Source organism: Podarcis cretensis, assembly GCF_951804945.1.
Source record: "Podarcis cretensis genome assembly, chromosome: 6".
NCBI classification, from domain to species: Eukaryota; Metazoa; Chordata; class Lepidosauria; order Squamata; family Lacertidae; genus Podarcis; species Podarcis cretensis.
The window spans coordinates 33,692,124-33,718,451 of record NC_137175.1 but is presented as its reverse complement, the minus strand read 5'-3'; the positions used below and the strand labels follow the sequence as shown (position 1 = coordinate 33,718,451).

The 26,328-nt window shown below is 45.0% G+C and overlaps 1 protein-coding gene across 4 annotated transcripts in view; it reads left to right on the top strand.

Annotated features, from left to right (window-relative positions):
- The first annotated feature begins 8,613 nt into the window (after positions 1 to 8,613).
- LOC307217512 (receptor-type tyrosine-protein phosphatase V-like) overlaps positions 8,614 to 26,328 on the top strand; it is a 56,030-nt gene continuing 38,315 nt past the window's right edge. For 3 of the 4 annotated variants that reach the window (XM_079978783.1, XM_079978784.1, XM_079978782.1), the window contains exons 1-6: positions 8,615 to 9,068; positions 14,424 to 14,490; positions 18,734 to 19,000; positions 22,947 to 23,213; positions 24,085 to 24,351; positions 25,509 to 25,781. In XM_079978783.1, the coding sequence (XP_079834909.1) occupies positions 8,994 to 9,068; positions 14,424 to 14,490; positions 18,734 to 19,000; positions 22,947 to 23,213; positions 24,085 to 24,351; positions 25,509 to 25,781 (1,216 nt within the window). In that variant the 5' untranslated portion in view covers positions 8,615 to 8,993. Of the gene's footprint in view, positions 9,069 to 14,423; positions 14,491 to 18,733; positions 19,001 to 22,946; positions 23,214 to 24,084; positions 24,352 to 25,508; positions 25,782 to 26,328 lie in introns of all 4 variants that reach the window. The other variant, XM_079978785.1, reaches the window with a different exon arrangement.

Genomic DNA, 26,328 nt, shown 5'->3' with positions numbered 1-26,328 from the left:
CTGTACAGAGAAGGTCTTTCTCCCTCTCCACACACTACCATTCCTCCTCTTTCTCTTCAGAGCAGGGGTAGCCAATGTAGCGCCTGCCGCTTGTTGTGTGACAAGAGCAACTGCCATCACCCCTGACCGTTGACCCTGCTGGCTGAGGGTGATGGGAGCTGTAGTCTGACAAGATCTGAAGCCACCCTGCTTTAGGGCATTCTCTCCAGTGCAGGCTAGATAGATTGAGCTCTCTCTCCCCTGCCCGCTTCCTCTCTGGCAGCTCAGAAAAGTCCTTGCGATGGAGGTCTGGAGGTCCCCCTTTGGCACGGTCCCCCTTTGGCAACCGGCCTCTGCCTGCTGCCTGCTCTGTTTTCAATTACAATGGGCTACGCAGCCTCTCCGCCCCCCTCTCCCCTACCCTCGTACTCCCTGCAGCGGCTTCCACTGCTCTCTGGAAAATATGATGACTCTGCAGCCCCCGTTTCCAGGCCTTGTTCCAGCTGCTGGGTGGAGGAGATGCTTGAGGTCTATTTCAAGTCCAGCTCTGCCTGCAAGACTCTGGCTTCCACAGGTCCTTCAGCTGTCATTCCGTTGTCCTGCTCTCATTTCTGGCAGTGTCTAAGGCAAGGAACTGCTCCGTTAAGCAGCTTTGGAGCTGACAGGGACCCATCTGTTGCACGACAGCCAAACTTTAGGAACACAGGAAACTGCCTTTTGCTGAAGCAGACAACTGGTCCATCTAGTCCAGGAATGATGACACTTGACGGGCAGTGTGTCATAGTCTCGTGCTGAGTAACAACATGCAGCGGAGTGGGAGGCCGGCCAACCAGAAGAGTCTCTGAGGTGTACTTGTCTGGAGGCAAAGTCGGCATCCAAAGTCAGGTCCAGTCCTAGGGTCGGGCGAGCAGCTATCCACACGGCCAGATGGTTCAGGAGTTAGGGAATCCAAGATGAGCAGGAAGCAGCAAGTAAAGGCCAGGAACTACAAGCCTTGTTACCAGCATCTGACTGCTGCTGGAAGCTCTTCTTAAGAAGGCTGAAGCCAGCTGGCTCTCATCAGTGCCTCCTCCTCTGTGTCCTTCAAGGCTGATCAGCGACAGGTGGAGTCACTCCGCCTTCTCCCCCTTCAGGCTGCTGTTCAGCAGGTGAAGCCCATGACACAGTGGCTCTCCAGGGTTTAAGATGAGATGCTGAGGATTGATCCAGGGACCTTTTGCGCCCAGAGCATCTGCTCCACCACTGAGCTGCAGCCCTTTCCCTGAAGGCAGTATGTGGTCCTGCATATGGTGACTGAAGGCAGGTCTACACAGCAGGTAGACTGGCTCCCATTTTGTGCAGGGCTGGTTCTGCAAACTGAAAATCAGGAGCTGTGTGGGATGATGGGCAAGTTTTATTCTACATCCACTATAGTTTCCCCTTTTCATGCATGCTCATATGCATCAGGAAAGAATTACGCTGACCGGGGTTTTTTCTGTAGTTATGCATATTCATTTTATGCACATTAATAATCGTACTTCTCTGCTACTGGGTTGGGGAACTCTAACAATCCAGAGGCCATGCCAGTGGTGGGTGGGACCAGAGGCAAAAATGGGCAAGGCAATGTGTAGGTTTCCAACCTAAAATCCTCCACTCCAACACACACATCACTCCCTCCAGCCAAGCTAGAGGCATTATCCCAGCTCAAGAAGCACTCCAGGAGGGCATGCAGCAGAGCCAGTGTGAAATGTGGCCTGGGCACAGTCCCGAGGGCCAGATAAAAAGGCCTTGAGGGCCACAGTTTGACCCTGGCCAGTGGGTCCTCACCCATGCTCTGCTACAACCTTTCTCCTATGCTCAAAGTGCTTCACCCACATTAATGTGGCAATCCTTACAACAACCCTATAAGGTAGGCCTGCCTTAGCATTAGCTGTTTTGATGAGGGCCTGAGGCAGACAAGAGAGAAGGGCTTGTCTAAGGCAGCACAGTGAGCTGAGCCTGAGGTTAGGTTGTGACTCCACATGATTGGTTGCAAACCATACAAGACAAAAACATATTAGGAGCCCAGGTACATCCACACAAGAGTTTCCAGTCCTTTGGGCTGAGTATTTAGCACTAAAACAAGAGGATGTCACTGCCCAGAGTACATGCAAGAAGGTGTGGGATTTCCAGTGCTGCCACCACTCTGTCCTCTGTGTGGGCTGCTCTACATGTACTCAACTTGCCATTTTCCTTCTCTGCAGTGCAGACTGCAGAGGGTCATCCCAATGGAAGGATGGAGCAGCAATTGAATAGTCATATCTGCATTCAAAAAACTGGTCTGTGTTTTAGAGTTGTAGCCCAGCTGAAACATCAGTATAGGTTGGTGGTGGCACTGATCTGCATAACAACCCAGTGCACACCTGTTTCCAGCTTCTCTTGCTAGAAGATGCCCCCAAATTAAAGCAAACTGCTGCCAGAATAGTAGGACCAAGAACCAGAGCACAAATAGGTTTCTCCATATCATTTTGTGTATTTCTTCAATAATTATTTTAAACTCTTTGCTGCCTCTTTCTTTCCTCCCTACACCTTATGGTAGGTGTAGGTAGACTGGAGAATATATTAATTGCAATTTATCCTCCCAGGCCCCCCATATGTGCAGGATGAACAAAGTTTAAGGTCCCACTCCAATCAGCAAAGCAAGCGGGCTCCCCCCCTTTTTTTAGCCTGCTTAACAAAGAAATCGGGCAACAGGCTGAAGAGTAAGCTTAAAATATGATTTACTTACTCAGTAGCCTTGCATTGATTTTCAGCTACTGCAGTAGTAAAAACTGGACTGGTAAAATACTTATATTTACAGTAAAAGCAGTCTCCGGTGTGTACCTAGGACTGGAGCAAGCACAGGGTAAGTCTGCCCTTATGGGTGGTTGAAAAGAGAGAGAAAAAGGGGAGAGGGAGGGAAATGCAAGTTACATGCGTCCTTTCCTGCCCATGAGAAGAGGGGAAATACCGTAACTTCACACATAGCCCTCTCTACCAATTATGTTTTCTATGGTCTGCCTATTTGCTTCTCAGCAATTTAGCTCGAAATTAAGCTGGATGTTGTAGCCACGAGGTCTGCATTTAGATTTAGAGTAAAGATGGAGGTTGCAGACTGATTGAATTAGTCTTTGCTAGGCGCTGCAGGTATCAAGTTACCCAGATCCTGGGATGAAGGCTCAAAGGCTGGTCCTCATTTCGGAAAACTCAGAACGGCCTCACATTTTAAACAAAACAAATGGGGCTCCTGGTTAGACAATAAGGAGAAACGTGGCAGTCTTTATATGAGCAGAACTGGAGACTGATTCTGAGTGCTGTACTAGTTAAAAGAGTCTGCTTAAGGCAAATTGCATTGTACTGCCTAGTGAGCAGAGGGAACATTACTCTCAAAATACAAAGCCCTTCTTTTAAACTAGCTAAGTGAACTGGTTTTCCATAAATCACTTACAACAAAGCCAAAGCATTCAGGAATGCTTTTGTTGCAAAGATACTGTAGTTGAAACTACACACTGTATTGTTGTTGAAGCTCCAAGGATAATCTAGCATCTTCCACCCTCCTGAAGTTCTAGTTTGCAAAATAGAATTCACTCTTCCTTCTTTTTCCTGACCCACATGCAACTATGTCTCCCAACCCAATGGAAGAACAATTCTTCCTCTGGCCAGACTTCAGTTAATCCTGATCCTATTCTCTTCCATTCTCATTTCTCCCTAACCATGGCTGCTGCTTGTCTAGTCTTTCTAACAACGCTTGGGTCGTGCTGCTTTCCTGTGCCTTAGCCACAGCAGAAGAGTGTGCATTATGCACTGTGATCTGCCTAGATGAGGGCTTAAAGCTGGCAGCAACACCCAATTCAAAGGGAAACTTAAAGCCTGTGTACTGGACTGTCTGCAACCACGGATGCCTGGAAACCAGCCTTTCCAAACAAGCTTCCCATCCAGGAGCCAGCTGGCCCCCCTTCCTCCTGCTCTGGCCAATCGCAAGAAGCTCCATCCCTCCCTCCCACCTCCCCAAGAGCAGCAGGCAGCTCTTTCAGTTTCCCATCACCCTGCGGAAAAAGCCTAGAGTAAAGGATGCCCAACCACATCCTTGGGCTCCTTCACCATTGGGCTTGCTCTTTCCAAGGGAGTCTTTGCTTGTTTTTAAATAACCTCATGTTACGTTCTGAGCCTTGACTGTGTTTCCGTTTTATAAACAGCACAACAGAGTGGAGGAAACGATGCCATTTTGCATCAGGCCCCAATTCACTGCAGAAGTGTTTTTGTTTTGCTTTTTTTTATCCCCATCAATCCCAAAGGTTCTCCTGCAGAGTAGCAATATATTCAACTGCATTAAACAGCCTGTGAATTAAGAAAAACACACACATAATAGGTATTAAATTCCCCTAACCCCCCCCCCCCAATAGCTTGAAATATAGCTCATTTTAAAAGGCATGTTAAATTTCAGAACATGCATTTTGCTTCTCTGGGCGGTGAGAAGTTCAAAGGGTTCAGAGATTTACCTGGGTTTGGCTTCCTTGAAAGGCTTATTACAGTTATTAATATATGGATTTATTTACAAATACAGTTTGAGCAAAGGTGGAGGCGCACAGTTTAAACGCTCCAATATTCAAAGCCCAATCCTATAGCAATTTACTCAGACCAAAGGTTTAGGCAAGACGGCTCCCCTCTCACTAGGAACTAACCAGGAAATGTACAAGTGACTCACACACTTTCTTTCTGTGCTTCTGGGCACCATGCACATCCTTTCTCCCTCTCTCTTGTAACACTAGACTTGTGATCACCTAGTGAAATTGATTAGCGGTAGCTTTCAGGGAGTTGCTGTGGCTGCACCTCCCCACAGGGAAAGATGCTTGGGCTGCCCCTTCACATGATACCTGAAAGCACAGAAAGAATATATGCAACTACTCACTGTTTCCTAGTAATGTTTGAAATGGTTCTAAGAGCCACTGCAGAAGTTACCACATCTCACCAACCCCTGCAAATAATGACTCGTGCAAGTGGTCTAGTCGCATGAGCAGAAAAGCAAATGCACACAACAGCAAGACTCTTCTTCCACGAATAGGAAAAAACCATTTTCAATGAGAAAAAGAGGAAGCTGCCTTGTATGGAGTCAGATTATTGGTTCATCTTTCTCAGTATTGTCTTCTTCACTGGTCTTCAGCTGGTGGGTAAGGAGGGCTTTACCCAAAGTGAGTCAAACCAGCAACACAACCACCATACAAGTTAAAAAGTGTGCTCCAAATGCATCTTTGCATTCAACACGGGGCCCATGTCTGAAAAAATTTGGAAACTATTGGTACACTGTCAGGCAGCAGTTCTCCAGGGTCTCAAGCTGCTCCATGGTCTCTGGGTGGCTTACAACATATATAAAAACACAACAAAACATTAAACATTAAAAAACAAAATATCCTATACAAGCAACAAACAACCAATAAATCAATAGAAATCATCATCATCATTATCATCAACAACAACAAACATTCTACAGTTATACCCAAATTAAAATAACCGCCAACTCCAACAACACATTTAACCAACACCAACTCAACCAAAGGAACTTAAAGTAGAACAATTTAAAACATTTTAAAACATTTTAGCCAGTTGCCGCAAACCAAGAGTTGTTCCAGCAATGTCCCAGTGGCCTCCCAGGAGCTTCTTTTAGCTGTTCAGGGTGAGTCAGGGCACTGCCTCTAGGCCGGGTGAAAATGGGCCTTGCAGCAGGGAGTGGTCTTCCTTCCAGCACTCATGGCAGCAGCAATGTAAATTACTATTAATAAAATTACTAATAACAATAACAACATAAAGTTATAATTATTTAGAAGACATCTGAAGGCAGTCCTGTATTGGGAAGCTTTTAATGATAGATGTTTTACTATGTTTTATATATGCTGTAAGCCGCCCAGAGTGGCTGGGGAAACCCAGCCAGATGGGTGGAGTCTAATTATTATTATTATTATTATTATTATTATTATTATTAACAACATTCAAAGCCAATTCCTTATTTCCAAAAATTCTGTGTGCTCTCAAAGAGTTACAAATCTCAGCAACCTTAACAAACCTCAGTACCCAGAATTCTTTGAAGAGAAAAATATGCTTCAAGTGTTCTTTTGAGGTATAGAATGTACACAGCCTCAATATGGTGACTTTCTCTTCTACACATGTAAATGCCTGGGGTTTAATCTGGGACTCTACCACTGCTCTACCACTGAGTTATAGACCTTCCTCAAATGGTAAAAACCTGTGTGCATCATCTGAAGAAGGTTCTTCTTTCCATAGAGTGTTCCTCCACCTCAATCCATTTCCTGTCGTACAAGCTGCCTTGCCGTTCCTACAAAGCTACCCACAGAAACTCTAATCCATAATGCACACCCAGTGATCTTTCAACACTCTTTTAGTCCCTGAAAACTATACGCAGGAATTAGATTTCAGTTGGGTGTAAACAAAGCAATGCAATCTTCTCTGCAGAGAGATTTTCTACCTCTTACGGGCTTGTCCTCTCCCTCAGGCTCTAAAGGTGAACCAAAAAACCCTAGACCACACTTTTGAATGCATCTTAAGATATACCATATTGGTGTATGCATCTACACCAAGGAAACCATAGAAAATGCTAGCGTTGACTTACTGAGAGACTCCAAGATGGATCTCTCAGATGATAATGATTTGGTATTCCTGTATACTTAATGACTTTGGATAAATTTTGAGAAGGTAGAAGAAGAACTGGTATTCTCTTCTACCTTCAATTTTGTTTTTTTTGTGTTTGTTTTTTGGTTCTAAACCAGAAACTCAAGTATTATTCTTGAAGAGCACATCCACCCAACCTGTGAGCCACTGAGCCAACTGCAGCTCCCTTCCTCATGCATGGCAGCCTACAAGAGCTTGAAAATCCTCTCATTTTTTATGACCGCTTTAGGGGCAAAGGCTGGGGGCTGTCAAATGTGTGTGCTCAGTCATCCTAAATCTTTCAACCTGTTTAAAATAGATTATTTTGAAAGATACTTCAAGTTGTTTGAGAGATTGGGATAACGTATCCCTTTTTTAATATAGAAGGAATGGGTTGTATTGCAAAACATCTATAATCCGCATGTAATGACAGAGTGTTAGGAAATGTATTTGGTTCATTTTCATTACATCTGTTAACAAAAGGTAGTGTTTCCTACCTTTCCTTTACCACACCAGCAACCCTATACAAGTAGGCTAGACTAGGGGCCAAATTAGATTTTGTACCAATGAAGACCCTCCCATGAACTGCAAATAGCAGTTGACCACAGCAAATATGTTTTCAGAAAACAGGTCCAAAGTTGCTTAGGCTTCCCTGTGGCTATTTACGAAACCCAAAATGTACATATTAATTAACACCACACCTAGTTTGGCCCTAAGAGTTATTGTATGCAACATCTTCTCATTTCTTCTCTGCTGTGCCATCACGAAATGCCACTCACTGAATTTTGCAGGCCCATTTGTTGTGTGAGAAATGAATGCCCAGGAATCTGGCAGCATGTAGCCAAAGTAGAGACATAGCAATGGTCCAAAAGGCTGAAGCCCCTTCTCACTCTCACTGTCATTCTCTGCCATGTGCTGTGAGGGGTATATGTTCAATTAAAAATATATGTGTGTCATTTATTATACCTAGGTTTTTTTACCTACCTACCTACCTACCTACCTACCTGAATCTTGTTTTTTATCAGTAGTGAAAAAAATAACAAAGCTTGTAGGGTATAAGTGTGGTTAAGGTGTTGGACCCCATAGTGTGACAACTCATTAAGCTCCTTGTGTAGGTTTAGGATTTTAAAAACATTTTCATGCCACTTTTGATATTCACTTTTGAGGATCTGTAGAATTTTGTGTGACATGTGTATCATTGCACATGTGTATACCATGTGTGCACTTCAAGGCAACCCTTGCCGGAAAAGGTTTGAAAGCTGTCTTGTTGTGTGTGCATGATTCACAATTTGTAATGCTTTTGTGTGCATAGGGTATTCTTCAGCATATGCATTCAAATTCTCGGCAGTGTTTGAAACACTACTTTCCCAGAGTGACAACCAGTGGGAGATGTTTGTTCCAACGAAACTCAAGCACATCATCAGATTGATGGTCAAAGCTTGCCAACGGTTAATATGAAAATGTAACACGACGCAGAATATTTTATTGATCTAAAATTACTTAGAAGCCCATATTGAGTCTAGATAATGACTGAATACAGAATACAGAATTACAAAACTCTTATCTGAAATGCTATGAAAAACAGCTACATCCAGGACAATCTTTATTTCAGTGAACTTTTCAGCTCTTTTTTTGTGTCACAGTTCTGGCTCAGTGGCTCAGTCAGCCTGAGGTCTCACTGTTCTTGAAACTCCACTGACCATCCCGGAGCTTTTGAGTTTATGGGAACCGAGACTCCTAGTGGGTCAATGCTGCTGTCTGTTCATTCCAGGAGAGAGAGAACAGGCAGACATTTCTCTTTGGGCTACTCTACCACCCTGAGCAAGAAGAGTAAACCACCCCCCAGTCCCTCCCCGGCAAATTCTGTCAGCTTCAACAAACTTGTTCTCAAAGAAGAAAATGTCTAAAAAACAAAAGAAAAACCCAGGACAAAAGACGTCCTCTTGGAGACACACACCCATAGAAACAGACACTCCCACATGGAGGAACAGCGCTGGCAAGGCTTGCTCACACACGCAGCCACACACGTACAGCCTCTCTCGCGCAGGGAACAGTCGATGCTCCCCCACACAGAGAGGAAGGCACACTCTCCCTCTCTCAGACACACAGGCACGCTCCTCGTCCTCTCATGCAGAGCCTCTCGCAAACTCACACATACACCTTTGAACTCCCCGGCAAACTGGCGGCTGGAGCTGGCATCCTGCATGCCAGGGCCCTGATGTCACAGGCCAGCGAGGGAAGTCTGCAGGAGTTGCCGTAGGGACAGCTGGGTGAGGAGGGCAGCTGCTCTTCGAAGAGGACTATAACTTGCTGCTGCGGCTACCTTTCTCTGCTCCTCGTTCCCCTCTCTCCCCCAGATGCTGTGGCTGCTGCTGCTGCTGCTGCCCATGGAATGGGCCTCTTCGCAGGCGCATCTGCAAGCTGTGGTTGAGGTGAGTCCACGTTTCTCTCTCTCTCTCTCTCTCTCTCTCTCTCTCTCTCTCTTCCAGTGCCTTTCCTTGCTGGCGGTGGAGGCCGGCTCCTCCGAGTTACAGCCAGCCTGCATTTCTCTGCTCTGCTGGGGGATGAGAGCATTCCTGCCTGCTGGCCACACAGCTGCACTGAATTAGCACCATTGCCCATTAGAGAAGCCTGGCTCCCTCCAGGAGCTTTCCCCGGCCTCTCCTCTAATTGAGACCACAGAGCCTTGTGCCAAGGCAGTGCGCGTTAACAGGACAGGAGGGCACTTATTGTGGCGCATGGGGATTCGCAGCACTCAGGAACGGGGCATGGCCTAGTAGTAGGGCACATGGAGAAGGTCTCGGGTTCAGTCCCCAGCATCTCCAGGTAGGAGATGGACCCCTACCTGAAACCCCAGAAAGCTGCTGCCAATCAAGTAGATAATACTGGGCTGTTTGGACCAATGGTCTGACTTGGGAAAAGGTAGCGTCCTGTGTGAGGAGGCAAAGCCACACAGTGGGCCTGTAAAAAGAGATGGGAGCTTGTCATGAGTAATTGCCCTGGTGCTCAGTGTGTGTGGCACATTCTGCCGCTGCTCACACCTTCACCTGCCCGACTCAGAAGCACACCAGGTTCCCAATCTGGATGCTCAGTCTGTTGGAAATGCTGGAATGAGGTGCATTATTATACTTCATACTCTATACTTTTAGTTCTACTTGGGTGTTTCCTGCCAGCCTCTCTGGACTTATGTATGCTTCCCACACACCCCCACACATGTGCTGGGGCACATGAACCCTTATCAGGCGCAGCTCTGTGACCTGTTTCCATTAAGGGCCTAGTTCCTCCTTTCCCCCTCACAATGCATTGATAGTTGTAGAAATTTGCCTTTACGCAAATCTACCGTGCGGCCAGACCTGGAATACTGTGTGCAGTTCTGGTTGCCGCACCTCAAGAAGGATATTGTAGAGCTGAGAAAGGTGAAGAAAGGGGCAAGCAAAATGATCAGAGACCATTTCAGTTCTCATATATATATATATATATATATATATATATATATATATAAAATTATTAGTTTTCAACATATCATTTTCAACAATAATTAAACGTACTTTAACATCTTATACAATTTTTTTACTTCCATCAATCACCTCTGAAAATTTTCCAATCTATTTACTTAATTTACATTTCTTATTTTCACTATTACATTTAAATCTCATAACTAATATCTCTCTTCTTTCTCTTCTTTGCAATATTTCATATATTTCTCCTTACAAACTTCTTGTAGACCTACTAGCGTAATTTGTTGATTACAATTGCTCTTCAAATAGTTCGTATATTTCTTCCAATCTTCTGTAAATCTCTGGTCCCTCAGGTTTCGAATCCTTCCTGTCATTTTATCCAATTCTGCGTAGTCCATTAATTTTGTCTGCCATTCTTCTTTCGTCGGGACCAGATCAGTTCTTGTACAAGGAAAGGTCACAACTCCTAGGGCCTTTTTTTGTTCAGGGAGAAGGGAGCGAACAAGGAGGGATGTAAGAGATGGAAATTATACTTGGTGTGGACACAGAGAGGATTAGCACTCTCTCATAATACCAAAACCCAGGGTTGTCCAGTGAAGCTGAATATTGGGACGTTTAGGACAGGCAAAAGGAAGCACTGCAAGATGTAGTAATGGCCACCAAGTTGGGTGACTTTAAAAGGGGATTCGACAAATTCACAGAGGCTATCAACAGCTACTAGCCACAATCGCCTTATGTACTACTGCCTGAATCAGAGACAGTATTGCTGTAGTTCTTGGAAGGGGCCATTGAACTCATGTCCTTCCCACAGGCATCTAGAAGGCCACTGTGAGAACAGGATGCTGGACTAGATAGGCTTTTGGTCTGATTTGTACATTGACTCCGTGTGCCGGTTCAGGATTTTGGCCTCCCAAAATTCTCCATTCTATTTGTGTACAGAAAAAAACTTGTGTTTCAGAGCATTTCTCCAGAGAGAGAAGAAATTATCCTCATTATTATGTCACCATTAGGTGTGGCAGTAGCACAACCTCTGCATCCCCAAGTCCCCACCCCCACTTTGTTGCTAAAGGGCCCTAGCATCATTCAGGATCATGCAGGAGATGGAGGGGAATGATGGCACCACAAAAAAGGTGGATAATATTACAGTGATACCTCAGGTTACATACGCTTCAGGTTACATACGCTTCAGGTTACAGACTCCGCTAACCCAGAAATAGTGCTTCAGGTTAAGAACTTTGCTTCACGATGAGAACAGAAATCGGGCTCTGGCAGCGCGGTGGCAGCAGGAGGCCCCATTAGCTAAAGTGGTGCTTCAGGTTAAGAACAGTTTCAGGTTAAGTACGGACCTCCGGAACGAATTAAGTACTTAACCTGAGGTATGACTGTAGTAGAAAATTCTGCAAAATGGCTTTCTCTTTTTGGGAGGAGGGGGAAGAATGAGGTAAGAGGAAGAATGAAAAATCACATCTTCTAAGAAATTTCGGCTCTGCTCTAGAGAAGGTTGTTCAGCCAGGCAGGTGATTTCCCTGGTGATGCTGATCACTTTCTTCATGTCATGAGAACCATCCTGGAGGCAGGGTGAGGCCGAGGACAGGGATTGGTGTTGCATTGCCCTGCCACTTGTGAGAATTCCCCAGATGCATTGCATGAGATGCTATTCCAACCATAAGATTTACATACTTGCAAGCCTTTGAAAACCCTCTTTTTCATTTGGGTAGCTCTGGAAGTCCAGAGATGTTGGACTCCCATAATCCTTGACCCTTGTCTATACCGGCTGGTAATAATGGGAGCTGGAGTCCAACAAACGTTTATCGGGTGCCTTGTTGGTAACTTCTGCACTAGATCTTGGTTTTAACCATGATATTCAGCAGCATATTCAGAACAAGCAAAACAGTATGCATCATCACACATAATTCATATGTGGAAATCATTCCAACAAGCTGTAATGATGGCCACACTAGCATAAATACCTTTAAAAATAAATTTCAAAAGTCAGGATTGTTCAATGACAACTAGTAATAATCTTGAAGGACAGAACTTCCTTCCACGTTTCATGAATAGAACTTCACTGTTCAGGATTAATGGATGTGGGGGGGATACAACAGGAGAAAGCTATTCCAGCATGCCTTGCTTGTGAGCAATCCAGGGTCATCCAGCTGGGAGAGTTGCCAGCTTCGGCCCTTTCCAATCCCTGTAGCTGTGCCTTTAACAGCAACTTGATGCACAGACATTGGGAGGAATTCAGCTCCACATTGCTACAAACATTCCATCAGAATGCATTTCTGCTAGCCCAATGAAATTATCTCCCCATACATGCTGTCCTGGGGGTATTGCTGACCCACACTTCCACTAATTTGTTGAGTTGGAAGGAAGCTTCATTGTGCTAGTGGAAGTCCTTGTATGGGCTTCTGCTAGCAGGACCAGGCTTCTGCTAGCAGGCTTCTGCTAGAATCTGGCCCCGGATAATGCTTATTTCCATCCTGCAAAAAAAAACATTGTACCCACTGATTTCTACACATCAGCCTGTTGTGGAAAGCAGACCTGCTCCTTTCTGCTGGCAACCTTGCTGGTTGCCATTATTGGAGACAGAATGCAGGATAAGGGGAATCTTTGGTCAGACCCTGATAAGCAAATCTTAGGGGTTTTTGTTCTTGTCCAAATCTCATTGTAAAATTAGGAGCCAAATTAGGACAGCAGAGCTTAAACTGAACCTGATGCAAAGAGGAGGAACTCCCATGGATCATTTCTTCCTGGCTTTTCCAACTTCACGTTCCTCCAACCTAACTATTGCCATAGGGCTGCAACTAGAGTGGAGGCGAAATCTAGACATTTTATGCAGTTGGGTGTAACTTTCCCAATCATTAAAAATAAAATTAAAAGCCTTAGAATGCTAAAAATTTAAGTGGAGGGAAAGTGTGGTGTCCGTGTGCTTGACCCCCCCCCCCATTTCTTTCATTTATAATCTCATCCCCCCCCCAACTGTTCTTCCACAGGTATCTTAGTTTTGGTAAAAATGGGAAATAACACACCACCTTCCTATCACTGTTCCTCTATTTATGTTTACATATGCAGACTTATGATGTTGTTTTACACACACACACACACGTATAAAAAACACCTGTGAGGGAACATTGACTGCATGTAAAGGGACCCCTGACCATTAGGTCCAGTCGCAGACGACTCTGGGGTTGCGGTGCTCATCTTGCTTTATTGGCCAAGGGAGCCGGCGTACAGCTTCCGGGTCATGTGGCCAGCATGACTAAGCCATTTCTGACGAACCAGAGCAGCACACGGAAACGCCGTTTACCTTCCCACCGGAGCAATACCTATTTATCTACTTGCACTTTGACGTACTTTTGAACTGCTAGGTTGGCAGGAGCAGGGACCGAGCAACGGGAGCTCACCCCGTTGTGGGGATTCGAACCGCGACCTTCGAACCCACAGAGCCACCCGCGTCCCATGTAATGCCTAGTTTGCCCCTAATTGTTTACTTCAGGCACTGCCCTTTACCACCTCATACCAAAATGGGGAGAACCAGGGAGTCCACTACAGCTGCAGCGTAATGACCTGACCCTTGTTACGAAGGAAGCAACCTGGATAATGCCACAAAGAGAAACAATGCAAGAGGCAGGGCTTGGCTGTACACAGCAACAAGTCTGGCTTCCAGAGAGACATACCAAGCTGGGAAGGGAGGCTGGCAGCCAGACCTTGCAGTTCCTGTAAGCCAGTCTAGGTAGGATCTGTAGTTGGACAGCACTTGGCAGCTGTCAACACTGAGCCCTTGACTGTGAAAAGAAGATGTAGCCTTCCACCACTCAGGCATTCCATGCTGTACCCATCCATTTGGATGCAAACTCTCTTCCCCTTTGAGGTTGTGGTAGCAATGTCGAGAGAGGATGCACTTCTGTTTTAAAATAGTTGCATGCACCCATCCCTGGCCCTTAACTATTCTGGATGGGGCTGATAGGAGCTGGAGTCCAATACATCTGGAGGGTACCAGGATAGGGATGACTGGACTTAGTGATTCGAATCAGAGAGGTGTCCTCTCCACATACTGCAAGTGTGAGGGACCAGGCATAAAGGTGGGTATCTCAGGGGTGGAGAAACCTGTGGCCCTATCATCTGTGACCATTGGCCATGCTCACTGGGGGCGATGGGAGTTGGAGTTCAGCAACATCTGGAGGGCCACAGATTCCACACCACTGGGGTGTCATAACATTAGAGGTGTTGTGTCTCTTTGTTTTTATGGCAGAATAGAGATGCAGTCTTTTTCTGAGCCTTGCTTCTATCCAGACACCACTAAGGATTTTATTAATTTCAATCTCATAGGATGACAGATGCAACCAAACAGATTGGCAAAGGAATCCAGGAGTGGAAGGACTGCCTGACGAGAAAGGTGAGTTTTCTGCTCCTCTCCCCTGGGAGTTCCCAGACACGGAAATCTGGAATATCACAGGAATATCCACTGTTATTGGAGCCAGATATATTTCCCTAGAGATCGCTTCAAGGGACAAAGTGAGGGAGTGATGGAGACCTAAGGGAGTGAGAATGTAATGGGAAGGTGTCCCTCAATGTTCTCACCTTCTTTTCCCTGAAGAAGAGGGAGAGATACTTTTCCTCCCCAGTGCAGCTCAGCCTTCAACTTCCAACTGGCTTTTATGAAGCCAAGCTTCATGGGAAAGGACACAGCTTGAAAAACCCTCCTTAATCTAAAGAGTCACTGAAAACTATTTGTGGCATTTGTGTGTGTCGGGGTGGTGGTGGCATTCTTACAGTCCACAACTTTTTTAAAAGAATTGGCTCATTGTGCATGTTGGGAGACCGCAAACCCTTTATAGGAGGCTGGGACAACCCAGTCAGATGGGTGGGGTACTGCTACTACTAATATGTGTGTGAGTGTGAGTGTGTTTAATTAAAATAGTAGACAATGAAGGAAGGAGGGTGGAGATTGTGTTGCTAATCTCTAATTTTCCTTCCTTCTTTCCTTCCTTCCTTCTGCGCAATATTCATGATTTCTCCAGTTTTATCCTCACCCAGTGTTATACCTAAGGCTTAAGGGACAGTGACTATGCCAACATCACCTTCTAAGCTTCATGACTGAGCCTAGGTTTCCTCAGTCCTACTCTTACACTCTGTCCACAATACAACACAAGCTCTGTATCATATGTCCTATAAGTGTTTGTGACATTTGCACTACCGCTTTCCATGCAGCAATACACACACCTAGGGAAATATTCTTTTCCTGGCACCATGTTTCTACAGACTGTTCTGGGTAAAAAGAAACCTGGAGCCAGTGCCGAATTGTATTAGGCCTCCCTTATTCGGGCGATTCTCCAAACTATTGTTCACCTTTTCTGTGTATGAATTTCAGTGTGTTTTCAAGTAGCTAGAGATATACAGTAGTAGACTGCCTTGGCGAAACAAAGAACTGTTAAATGTCAGATCTATTTAGGCAAGCAAGATGCACATTCAAGATCATGAAAAGTGACAGCAGCATTCTACAAGTGTTCTGCCTTAGCATAAAAATAGATGTTGAATTCTGTAAGCTATCTAATACTTGCAGGGATGGAGAATATTGTGAAGGAAAGGCCCAAAATGAATTGGCAAAAGTTATTATTGCTTTCCTCCTGGAAACCAAGTCAAGCCAAATTCTCTTAACTCAGGGACTGCACATTTCCATCTTCATCATTATACCCTGCCCATCTGACTGGGTTGCCCCAGCCACTCTGAGCGGCTTCCAAAGTAAATAAAAGCATAATAAAACATTATGCATTAGAAAGCTTCCCTATACAGGGCTGCCTTCAGATGTCTTCTAAAGGTTATATAGTTATAAAACCTTGAAGTTTTTATCAATATTAATTAACCTGGATACATGTTTGCTCAACAATTAATTGCAGCATGCAGAATTTCCACATAGGTGAGTTCAACACAAGCCACCAAGAATATATTAACAATTACAACATGCAAAAGTAGCACAGGTTGCACACAGACTTTGCCGGCAAGCAGGTAAACAGGGCATTAGACACACTTCTAATACATCAGCAAAGCATTAAATAAGGCCTTTGTCTCCAGAGAGAATTACACTGCAGTCCTAGGAACACATTAAGACTTCATTATGTAGATACAGTACTTCTCCACAGTGAGTTAGAATTAGAAAGGAACAGGGCAAGGTCTTTCTTAAACTGCTAATTCACCTAATGAAACCACCCAAGGTGTCTGCAGATCTTGCATCCAAAACTCATAATTACCTCCACCAGGGGGGAAAAGCATACCAAAGTATTGTGGAACCTGAAAGGCCAACAGATTCATTGTGACATAAGCTGTCATCGACTAGAGTTCACATCTTCTGATGCATGAAGAGTTATGCACAGTTAGTGGATATACATGGGCATTGAGGGGAAAGATAGTAAACAATGAAGCCAAATAGCATGAAATGCAGGAGTGGCAGGCTCTGTTTATACATGTGCGTGTGCATACACATTGCAGACAAAGATTGCAGTACTTGGATGATTGGATGAAACCCACCACGTCCCACCATTGCACACAAAAACATGCCCCATTGCCTGAACAGGGCTACAACCTATGGTGATTCTGCGCAAAGCTTATATGTCAACAAAGTAAACATAGTGGCCAATCACAGCAGCAATGTACAATAACACAACATTCCTAGCTTCACTATGCTAATTTTTTAATTACCTACCTGCAGTAGGAGAGGAAACTATTATCTATGTTGATGCCATTTCACGCCGGAATGAAGTGCCTTCATGGAAAAATGATGGCTTTTAGGTTAGGAAGAAAGTGTTTTCCAAAGACTGCCAATGGTTTCTGAATATTGCCAATTTTGTGTTGCTTTATTCTTTTATGTAGAGACTGACTTACTTGTCTTGGTCAGGCATCCCCAAACTCAGCCCTCCAGCTGTTTTGGGACAACAACTCCCATCATCCCTAGTGGTCAGGGAGGATGGAAATTGTAGTCCCAAAACAGCTGTAGGGCTGAGTTTGGGGATGCCTGTCCTAGGTAGACACCAGAAGGGCATTGTTGAGAGGGCATTACAAAAATTACATGTAATTCATTGGAAGATGAGCAGGTGAATGAACACCTGATGATATGGTTGGCTTTATGGATGATGTCTGTAATACTGTTGCTTGTATGAAAACGGAGGTAGAGCTGGCATCTGGGTTTGTTGCAGTATCTGGTCCTTAGGTTTCTGTCTCCATTTGATGGTTAATTGTTGCTAGTGACTAGCCAGTTTCAATTTAGGGGCTTTCTGCAAGTGTGGACAGGGCTACCACCCAATGGAGTTGTCCAGGATAGGCTGTCGATTATTCATTATGCATTGGGGCACCTTTACCTGGGAGCCATAGGTGACAACAAGTTATTTTCTCTTCTGTTTCTGAAGAAGAAGAAGAAGAGTTTGGATTTGATATTCCGCCTTTCACTCCCCTTCAGGAGTCTCAAAGCGGCTAACATTCTCCTTTCCCTTCCTCCCCCACAACAAACACTCTGTGAGGTGAGTGGGGCTGAGAGACTTCACAGAAGTGTGACTGGCCCAAGGTCACCCAGCAGCTGCATGTGGAGGAGCGGAGACTCGAACCCGGTTCCCCAGATTACGAGACTACCGCTCTTAACCACTACACCACATTGGCTCTCGAAGGACTCGTAGAAGGATATGCCTGGGAGTCAGACTGGCTTTTTCAGTCTCTTATTTGCATTTCAGGGTGAGGGTGTCATCAGTTTCAGGAATGCCTGATGTAAATATTGAGTTCCTTTCTAAGGAGCTGGAACAAACGTGGTTGAATTGTGGGGCTTGACTACAGACAATGAATCATGTAGTGCTGGGGTTGCCAACACTGCCCCCCTACCCGCTTTGACCACTTCAAAATTGCTGATGGTCTCAGCAGACTAACTTATGATTTTCCTGTCTGTTGTTTAGCAATTGTAGAGGCTAAAGAATTAAAACATGACTATTCTAATGCAGTGGATTTGCCTGTCATACTACTGTTCCTTTTTATAAACCAACCACTCCCACTCAGGTTCAGCATGAGAGTGAGGAGGCTTTGCTGATATCTCAAGGGCCTCCCTGCTGGTCAGGGGTAGCCAATGTGGTGCTTTCCAGTTGCTTTGGATTGCAACTCTCACCAGCCCCAGCCAACATGGCCCATGGTCAGCGATGAAGGAAACTCCCCTGAGTCTGTGTGGCTCATTTGACATCAACTTGAAACTGAGCCTTTAATGTCACTGGCTCATTCATGTGGAATGCTCTTCCAATAGAGATTCAACAGGTGTTTGCTGAAAACTTTTATGTGCCGCCACACTTATAGAGTCAACAAATAAACATAGTTAGCTCGCGATCTGTTTTAAATTCTTATATACTTTTTAGTGTCTCTCTGTGTGTTTGTGACAGCTTTGATTATATATTTGTGTGTGTGTGTGTGTGATACAGTTATTTTAAAAAATAAATAATAAATAATATGGCGCCCACAACATCTGGATAGCATCACGTTGCCTACTCACCTAGGTGATGAAGGTGTTATTGATCTATGTCAGATAGAGAACAGGCCTTTGTGTTTGGGGGCTGAAGACAGCAGACCCTGAAGGACAATACAGTTTTGAGCACCTTATGGTCTATCTTCCCCAGGACACCTCCTGAATGTGAGCATCAGCAGCCAAGGCCGCTCTGACTACCTCCTCTTGACCTGGGAAAGGCCCTCTGGAGGTGTCCGGGGCATTTCACTAGCCCTTTATGACTTCAAGACAGACGCTTTGCTGCAGAATGGATCAGCTGGGATTGATGCCACCAGTTTCGACTTCCAGAGCTTGCTTCCTGGGACACGATACAGCATTGAAGTCACCGTGCTGCTGGTCTGTGCACGAAACTACAGCAGGAGAGTCACCGGGCAGACAGGTAAGTGGGAGACAAATGCTGCGTGAGGCTATTCTGAGCATAGAGTTGGTTTATATTTAGAAACATGGACATTGCCTTTTCTTGCTTTCATTCACACACTCAAGACTCAGCATGCCACATTGTGTAATGGCGGCCTCCCCTTGACATGCCTGGCTGTGTGCTTTCTTCAAAAGTTGAAAGTGCTCACTTCTATAATAATAATCATAATTTTATTGTTTATACCCCACCCATCTGGCTGGGTTTCCCCAGCCACTCTGGGCGGCTTCCAGCAAAATATAAAAAATAATAACATTTCAGACAAAAAAACCACCCTGAATAGGACTGCCTTCAGATGTTTTCTAGCTTACTGAACAAGTACAAAAAACAACTCAGAGGGTCAGGATGGAAGCAAGAACCACCCTGGCTTGTGAGCTGCTATGCCATGGAGGGAAGTCCCACTCGGCTAGCACTATGCCTTGCACTAGTGCAGATAGTTCATTGAGCCTTGCCCTCAAAAATCAAAGCTGCCATTTCATTGTCAAAGCTACCAGCTACCCATAAAGAAAGGAAAGGATAAGAGAGCAACCTAGGACTTTTGCTTTCATTTAATACCCTCTGCCACTCGTATCCTCCTTAGAGTCTGAAAATACGTGGCAGAAGATGCTTCTGGGAGGCTGTCCCAATCACAGCTTTCACACTGATGTTCATGCAAATACAGTGGTACCTCGGGTTACATACGCTTCAGGTTACATACGCTTCAGGTTACAGACTCTGCTAACCCAGAAATAGTACCTCGGGTTAAGAACTTTGCTTCAGGATGAGAACAGAAATCGTGCTCCAGTGACGCGGCGGCAGCAGGAGGCCCCATTAGTTAAAGTGGTGCTTCAGGTTAAGAATAGTTTCAGGTTAAGAACGGACCTCCAGAACAAATTAAGTACTTAAACTGAGGTACCACTGTACCATCAAATGTTAGAAAAGTGCAGGATCACTTTACAGTATACTTGTTTTTTTCTATGACGTCTACAGTGGTCTGAACTTGATTTTGGATGGAATAAGAGCTTCTGCTAGCTCTTCCAGGCTGAATTGCTTTAGCTGTGTCAGGCTAAATATAACATGATGTACCAGTACTTGCGGTTCTACATCCAGTATTTAGCACAAATGCAGCAACATCTGGCTATTTTTTCTGCTTGCACATCCAAGTTGGGCCAATAAAATGTGTGTCTGGCCCATCGTTTATGCAACACTATACCCTATTGTTCACAACTTCCAGATGCTTTGCTGGGGAGGGGGAATACTTTGCTCCATTATCCCTTCTCAGCATTTGCCATTTCATTCCAGAAACATCTGAATCGTATAGCTAAAAGCAACATGTTGTTTTGTGCATGCAACATTGCTTTTATTAACGCTGCAATCCTAAGTATTTCCTGCTTGGAAGCAAAGTCTCATTAGCTAGAATGAAACTTGCTACCAAGTTAGTTTTCTTAAGATGGATCACAGCTTATCCTCCAAACCTCCCTGGCTTGCAATTTACATGTACAATTTACATGTACAATGACATTGAAATCAACTAAGGCAAACTGATTTGCAACCTTTCCCTGTGACTTGCACAGAAACTGAGAGCAATTGTCAGGCTCTGCAGGCAGCTGGCCGCAAAGTTAGCTCAGAGTTATTCCATGGCCGCCTGTTCCTAATGTAATGGTACCACAACTGTCTCACAATGTCCTTGTGGACTTTGGAACAGTGGGAGCCACTAATTGCAGAAACAGCCCAAGGTTTTCTGTTGGAGCAACTGATATGGGTCGTTCTATTACAGACAAACTGCGCCCAGACAATTCTGTTACAGATAAGTGTTTTCCAGGCTTATGAAAAATTCATTTGATCACAGAAGTTCGTGTGTCAGTCACCAGCTGAAATTTGCTGAATGCAGTGTTTTCACAAAAACTGTTTTTACCACAGCCACACACCTGAGGTGTTGTACGTTACCATTTAAGTCCTTTTTATTGTCATTCAAGCTGTAGCAGAACCTCATTGCAGTTTGTGCTTGTGAAAGTGCCTCTGAAGTATAGCAAGAACCCGTGTCGTAGCTAGGGTAGGATTGCACCTGATCTAAGTCCCCACCAAAATCATAATTCATAGAACCGTATAGTTGGAAGGGATTCCAAGGATCCTCTAGTCCACAACCCCCTGCAATGTGGGAACTGCAGCCAAGTATGGCCTTCCAACCTCTGTCTCAAAACCTCCAATGAAGGCAAAACATGCTATATGCATTATTTACTAAAATGAAATTTACTTTAAGAAAAAATAATGTGTTAGGTGAGATTACTGGTTGCAGTAATGATTTAAATCCTGCAAATATTTAGGGTGTGTACATACTGTGTGATAATGTGTATTCGGAGCTGGATGCAGGAACCTTTTTCGGGTGCTGCACACATGACCTCATCCCCATGTCATCCCTGCCCCCGCACTAATGCTTGATCTGCTGGAGTGCTTATAATCCATTTTGTGCTGAGAATGCACTTCTCAAGTGCACGCTGCCGGTGTGTGTACACAGAGCGGGCTTTCTCAGGTCACCTCCTATTGGGGCAGACCTTCCGGCCTTGCAGGGCTGTGCCACTCCCCATCCCCGTATTTAACTTGTCTATGAATGAAATAGTCAAAACAGGAAGCAATACCATACCTTAGTTGTCTCTGTATGGTGATGCACACCAGTATATCAGAACACCAGTTTCCAAAGACTGCAGAAAACAACTTTAAAAAAAAAAAAGTCTGTGGACACAGTAATTCAGGAGAGTAGATAACACTGTTGCACACTAATTTTAAAACATGCCCACCTGTGTTTACAGACAACCTGGCTAGCAGCTGCTACTTTAGATTGTGCCATTGCATAAAGGTGTGTACAATGGCAAAGTCCTATGTAAAAAAGCATGCTATGATAAAATGGCGACTGTGCATTTCAGAGGTAGAGTGTGTACACAGCCTTAATCTGAAAGGCAAAGCTTTGAAGCACCAGGCGCTGTCAGTTCTCCCAGTTCCAGAGTCATCAGACCTCCTAAAATAATCCATGAATATTCACTAACTCTGTCTATCCAAGTCTTGCTATTTATCGTTTTATTATAACTGGTGTTAATGTTTTACGTTATAAAATAGGGGGGTTGACTTAAAGATGTGTTTCATGTCCTTTGCCCTAGGCACCAAGATACTTAATTCTGGCCCTGGCAACAGCCCAGCACTTCTTTACCTATAGACACCCTGTTTCCTGTTTCCTGTGTCTGCATGCAGGCTGAGTTTACATAAGGCTGAGCTGAGGACTGTGAACCTTTAAGCATACAATCATAGGTGCACTTTCCTGATCACAGTGGGTTTTATTTCTGAGTAAACATTATTCGACTTTCACTGTGAAGTGTTCATCTTTCAGTTCAGCCATGGGGAACCCGTTGCCCTCCAAGTTTTGCTATAGTACAACTCCCAGCATCCCTGACCATTGGTTATGCTTTATGCGGCTGATGGGAATTAGACTCCACCAGCATCTCAAGGGCCACCGATTCTCCACCTGTTTTTTAGTTCCAACTGCAACTCCTAATATACAGTGGTACCTTAGGTTAAGAACTTAATTCATTCTAAAGGTCCATTCTTAACCTGAAACTGTTCTTAACCTGAGGTACCACTTGAGCTAATGGGGCCTCCTGCTGCCACCACGCTGCCACTGCACAATTTCTGTTCTCATCCTGGGGCAAAGTTCTTAACCCGAGGTACTACTTCCGGGTTAGCAGAGTCTGTAACCTGAAGCATCTGTAACCCGAGGTACCACTGTACTTCAGATAGGCTAGAACAGAACTCACATAAAATACTTTAGAAATCTGGTCAGGATTTGAGAGAGATAGGAGAGAGATAGGTTTGGGGATCTGGTAAATATTCTGAAATGCTTACTCACTGGCAACTCTGTTTTGGAACCTTCATCTTGTTTTAGCTCCCTTAGCTGTGCGGGACGTGATCCTCAGCTATGATGGCCCTTCTGTGTTAGTAGCCTCTTGGAGTGAAGCCCCTGGTGGGAAAGATGGCTACCAGCTGGTTCTGTACCACATAGACTCACAGGCTCCTGTCAGGAATGTGACTCTCCCTAAAGGGGCCACCACCTTCCGCTTTGAGAGGCTTCAAGCTGGCAGTGAATATGCCCTGCGAATCACCACCCTGGCTGGATATTCCAAAGCAAGCACCAGTGCACGTCAATGGACCGGTATGGAAAGTTGCTACTCTGGCCTGAGGGCATTGTTGGAGGATAAAATCAACTCTATAGAGACAGAAGTGTCTCCAGAAATTAATCAGATACCTGGGCGGGGCTACGTTATCTCATTGTTCCCACATGCTCAAGGAGTAGTGAGGGGGGAAAGAAAGTAGGCAGGGGCTAATTAGCCATGCCTGAGATTAGTTTTTGACACCCGTGGAGCTTATGAGGCCTGGAATTTTATCTATTTATTATAAAGTGATTTATGACTTGCCTTTCAGCCCAGCGCAGTCCCTAAGGCGGCTTACAATTTAGATAGGCAATTTAGACAACTTAGTTGTCTATGGAGTAAGACTCACCTTCAAGCAGCCAAGCAGGAAAAAATGACAACCAGTCACTGGGAATCACAAATGGAGACACTTCTGTTGGTGCTCAGGTTCTGGTTGCAGGCTTCACGTGGCCACAATGAGAACAGGATGCTGGGCCAGAAGGGTCTTTAGCCAGCTCTGGTGGGGCTCTTATATCCCTGTGTTCTTAAAACTGATCATTTTCTCCTCCATTAGGCCAAAGGCAGAGAAGTTGTGGTTCTTGTTGGACTACAACTCACATCATCACTGACTGTTGGCCATGGTGACTGGGGCTGATGTGAGCTAGAGTCCAAAATTGGCACATGTATGTGTGAGCAAGGCAAGCAAGTAAAAAATGTCAGTGGCTTAGCTGCTTTCACTGACTGATTTGTTTGCAAGGGTGCTGGAGTGTCCTCTTCCGAGGACTGGGGACTCCCATGGAGTGGGGGCATCTTTGAAAAGGAACCCCTCTTCTTGGAGCAGGTGGTTTCCTGTAGTGAGTGATGACTCCCTTCAGCTTTCCTTTGTCCCAACAGCTCCTGTCGCCCCCAAGGCATTGGCATTCCATAGCAACTCCAGCTCCAGTCTGACAGCCTCATGGGCCAAAACAGAGGGAGCAGAATGGCTCCATCTCACTCTGCAGAACCTCCATACCGCAGCTGAGAGCAGCACAGTGTCGCTCAGGAGAGGCCTGTCCAGTTACGTCTTCCAGCACCTGCAGCCGGGCACCCCCTATCGCCTGGGGATCAGCGCCGCAGCTGGGCTTTACCTGATAGAGGGGCCCAATGTCACAGCTTATACATGTGAGTATGCAGCAGAATACTGTTCAAGGCACTTGGAAGTCAGGTAGGCAGGCCTAAACTAGAATGAGAGGCTACTTTGAGCCTATGAAACAGAATAAGGCAGGGTTACAATAACAGGTAGTCCTTATCCTGAGAGACCTAGAAGCTTGCTCTGCGTCTGTTTAATAGGGATAACTAACACACATGAACATGTGTATGTTCTGGCTGTGAAATAAAGACAGTCTTGTTGTTCTTTTTGTATTATTTGGTGCTTGTGTTTCCCTACTGTAATAGAGGCTCCATAATTTACTTTCTGAATACATGAACCAGAGACATTGTGTTTTACGTTACCAAAGCAGTGCCAATAAAGTTGAGAATTTCCAAAAGTCAACCAGACTTTTTCCAGTCCGTGGGTGTGTTCTTAATGCAGGAGGGTCCTTCAGGTCCCAGTGATCATTTCTAAAAGGCCATCCCTATATTCCAGTTGACTAGCTTTCATGTTTGGGGAATCCAAGCTACCTGCAAATCGAGCCTTTGGTTTTCTCCTCACTTGTATTATGCAAAGCAACTAAATTCATTTCCTTCCTTTGAAGTATGGGTTTCCCTTACATCAACTGTAGTTGCCGTCAGGGAGACTTTACACTGTGTGTGTTTGTAAGTGTTAACATTCAAAATATTCCCCCATTTCTCATAGAACTCAAGAGCAGAGCAGATACATCCCAAATATACCCCTTTATTTACATCACATTCAGATATGCATCTGAAATAGAAGTCAAACTTGCAGTTTTGTGCTCCATTTATCAGTGCTAGCTTGACCCTTCAATTATCCTAAGAGTTGAGATGGAGAACTCTGAATCATGTGAGCAGCTGAGGGTTTGGAAAGCTATCACAATCTATTTACTAATTCCTAAAGCACCTAAAATGATTTGTTGGCTCTGAATTAAGGAAGACATAAGCTCTGTCCACAGGTTTACAGACCACATCACACTTTTCCAACCTGGTGTCCTCCAAACTACAACTCACATCAGCCCCGGCCAGCATGACCAATGGTCAGGGATGATCATAGTTGTAGTCCAATACATCAGGAGAGTACCAGGTTTGGGAAGGCTGACAACACCCTGTTTCTTGGCAATTCATTAATGGTGAACGCTGATCCTTCCTTTCATTTTTTTCCCCAGACCCCCTGAAGCCAACCAATGTGAGCTTGGTCAACAGTGGCAAAAATAACACTTTGAAAGCGACATGGAACTCACCAGCTGGAGGAAGAGAATTCTATCTGGTGATTCTGCAGGAAGGGGAGAGCAGGACACCTGTCAGAAATGTATCGGTGGCAAGGAACAGCACACAGGTCACCTTCCAAAGTCTGAGCCCTGGGAAAAGCTACATTGCCTTGGTGACCGCTGTTGCTGGACCCCATAAAGCATCTACAAAGAGCATCTCTGCCTGGACATGTAAGCAGGGCTTGAAGCTCAGATCCTGTCAGGAGGCAGTGGATCCTATAGAAATGCTCTGCTATTGGTTTTGGGTAGGAGGGTATTTCAGTTACCTGACTGAAGGGAATTCTGGGAAGGTGAGGACACACAGGGAAGAATTCAAGATAGCTTTAAGGAGATCACTCTGCCAGGGCAAGCATTTCTACTTGCTGGATGGAATTATCTCCCCACTCCTCTCTTCCCCCACACTATTCTGGGGCTTCTCCCAACCTCCAACCCCTGAGCCAGTTGGAGATGAGGGCACAGAGGGAGGAGAGGGTGGGGAAAAACCCATTGCGCTAGTGGGGATCCATTAGTTGACTCCAGCCCTCACTGTCTTCAGCGCCAACACTGATGCTTTATCAATCTCAACCTAAGGGACCATGGAAAGAGGTTCCTTCATCACATGGTCATAGAGTATGGTTCAAAGGCAAATGAGGGCACCAGCTTGCTGAAGCTAAGCAGGTTTGGGTCTGGATAGGTGACTGCCTGGAAACCACACATGCACTGCCTTGGTTTCCATGAT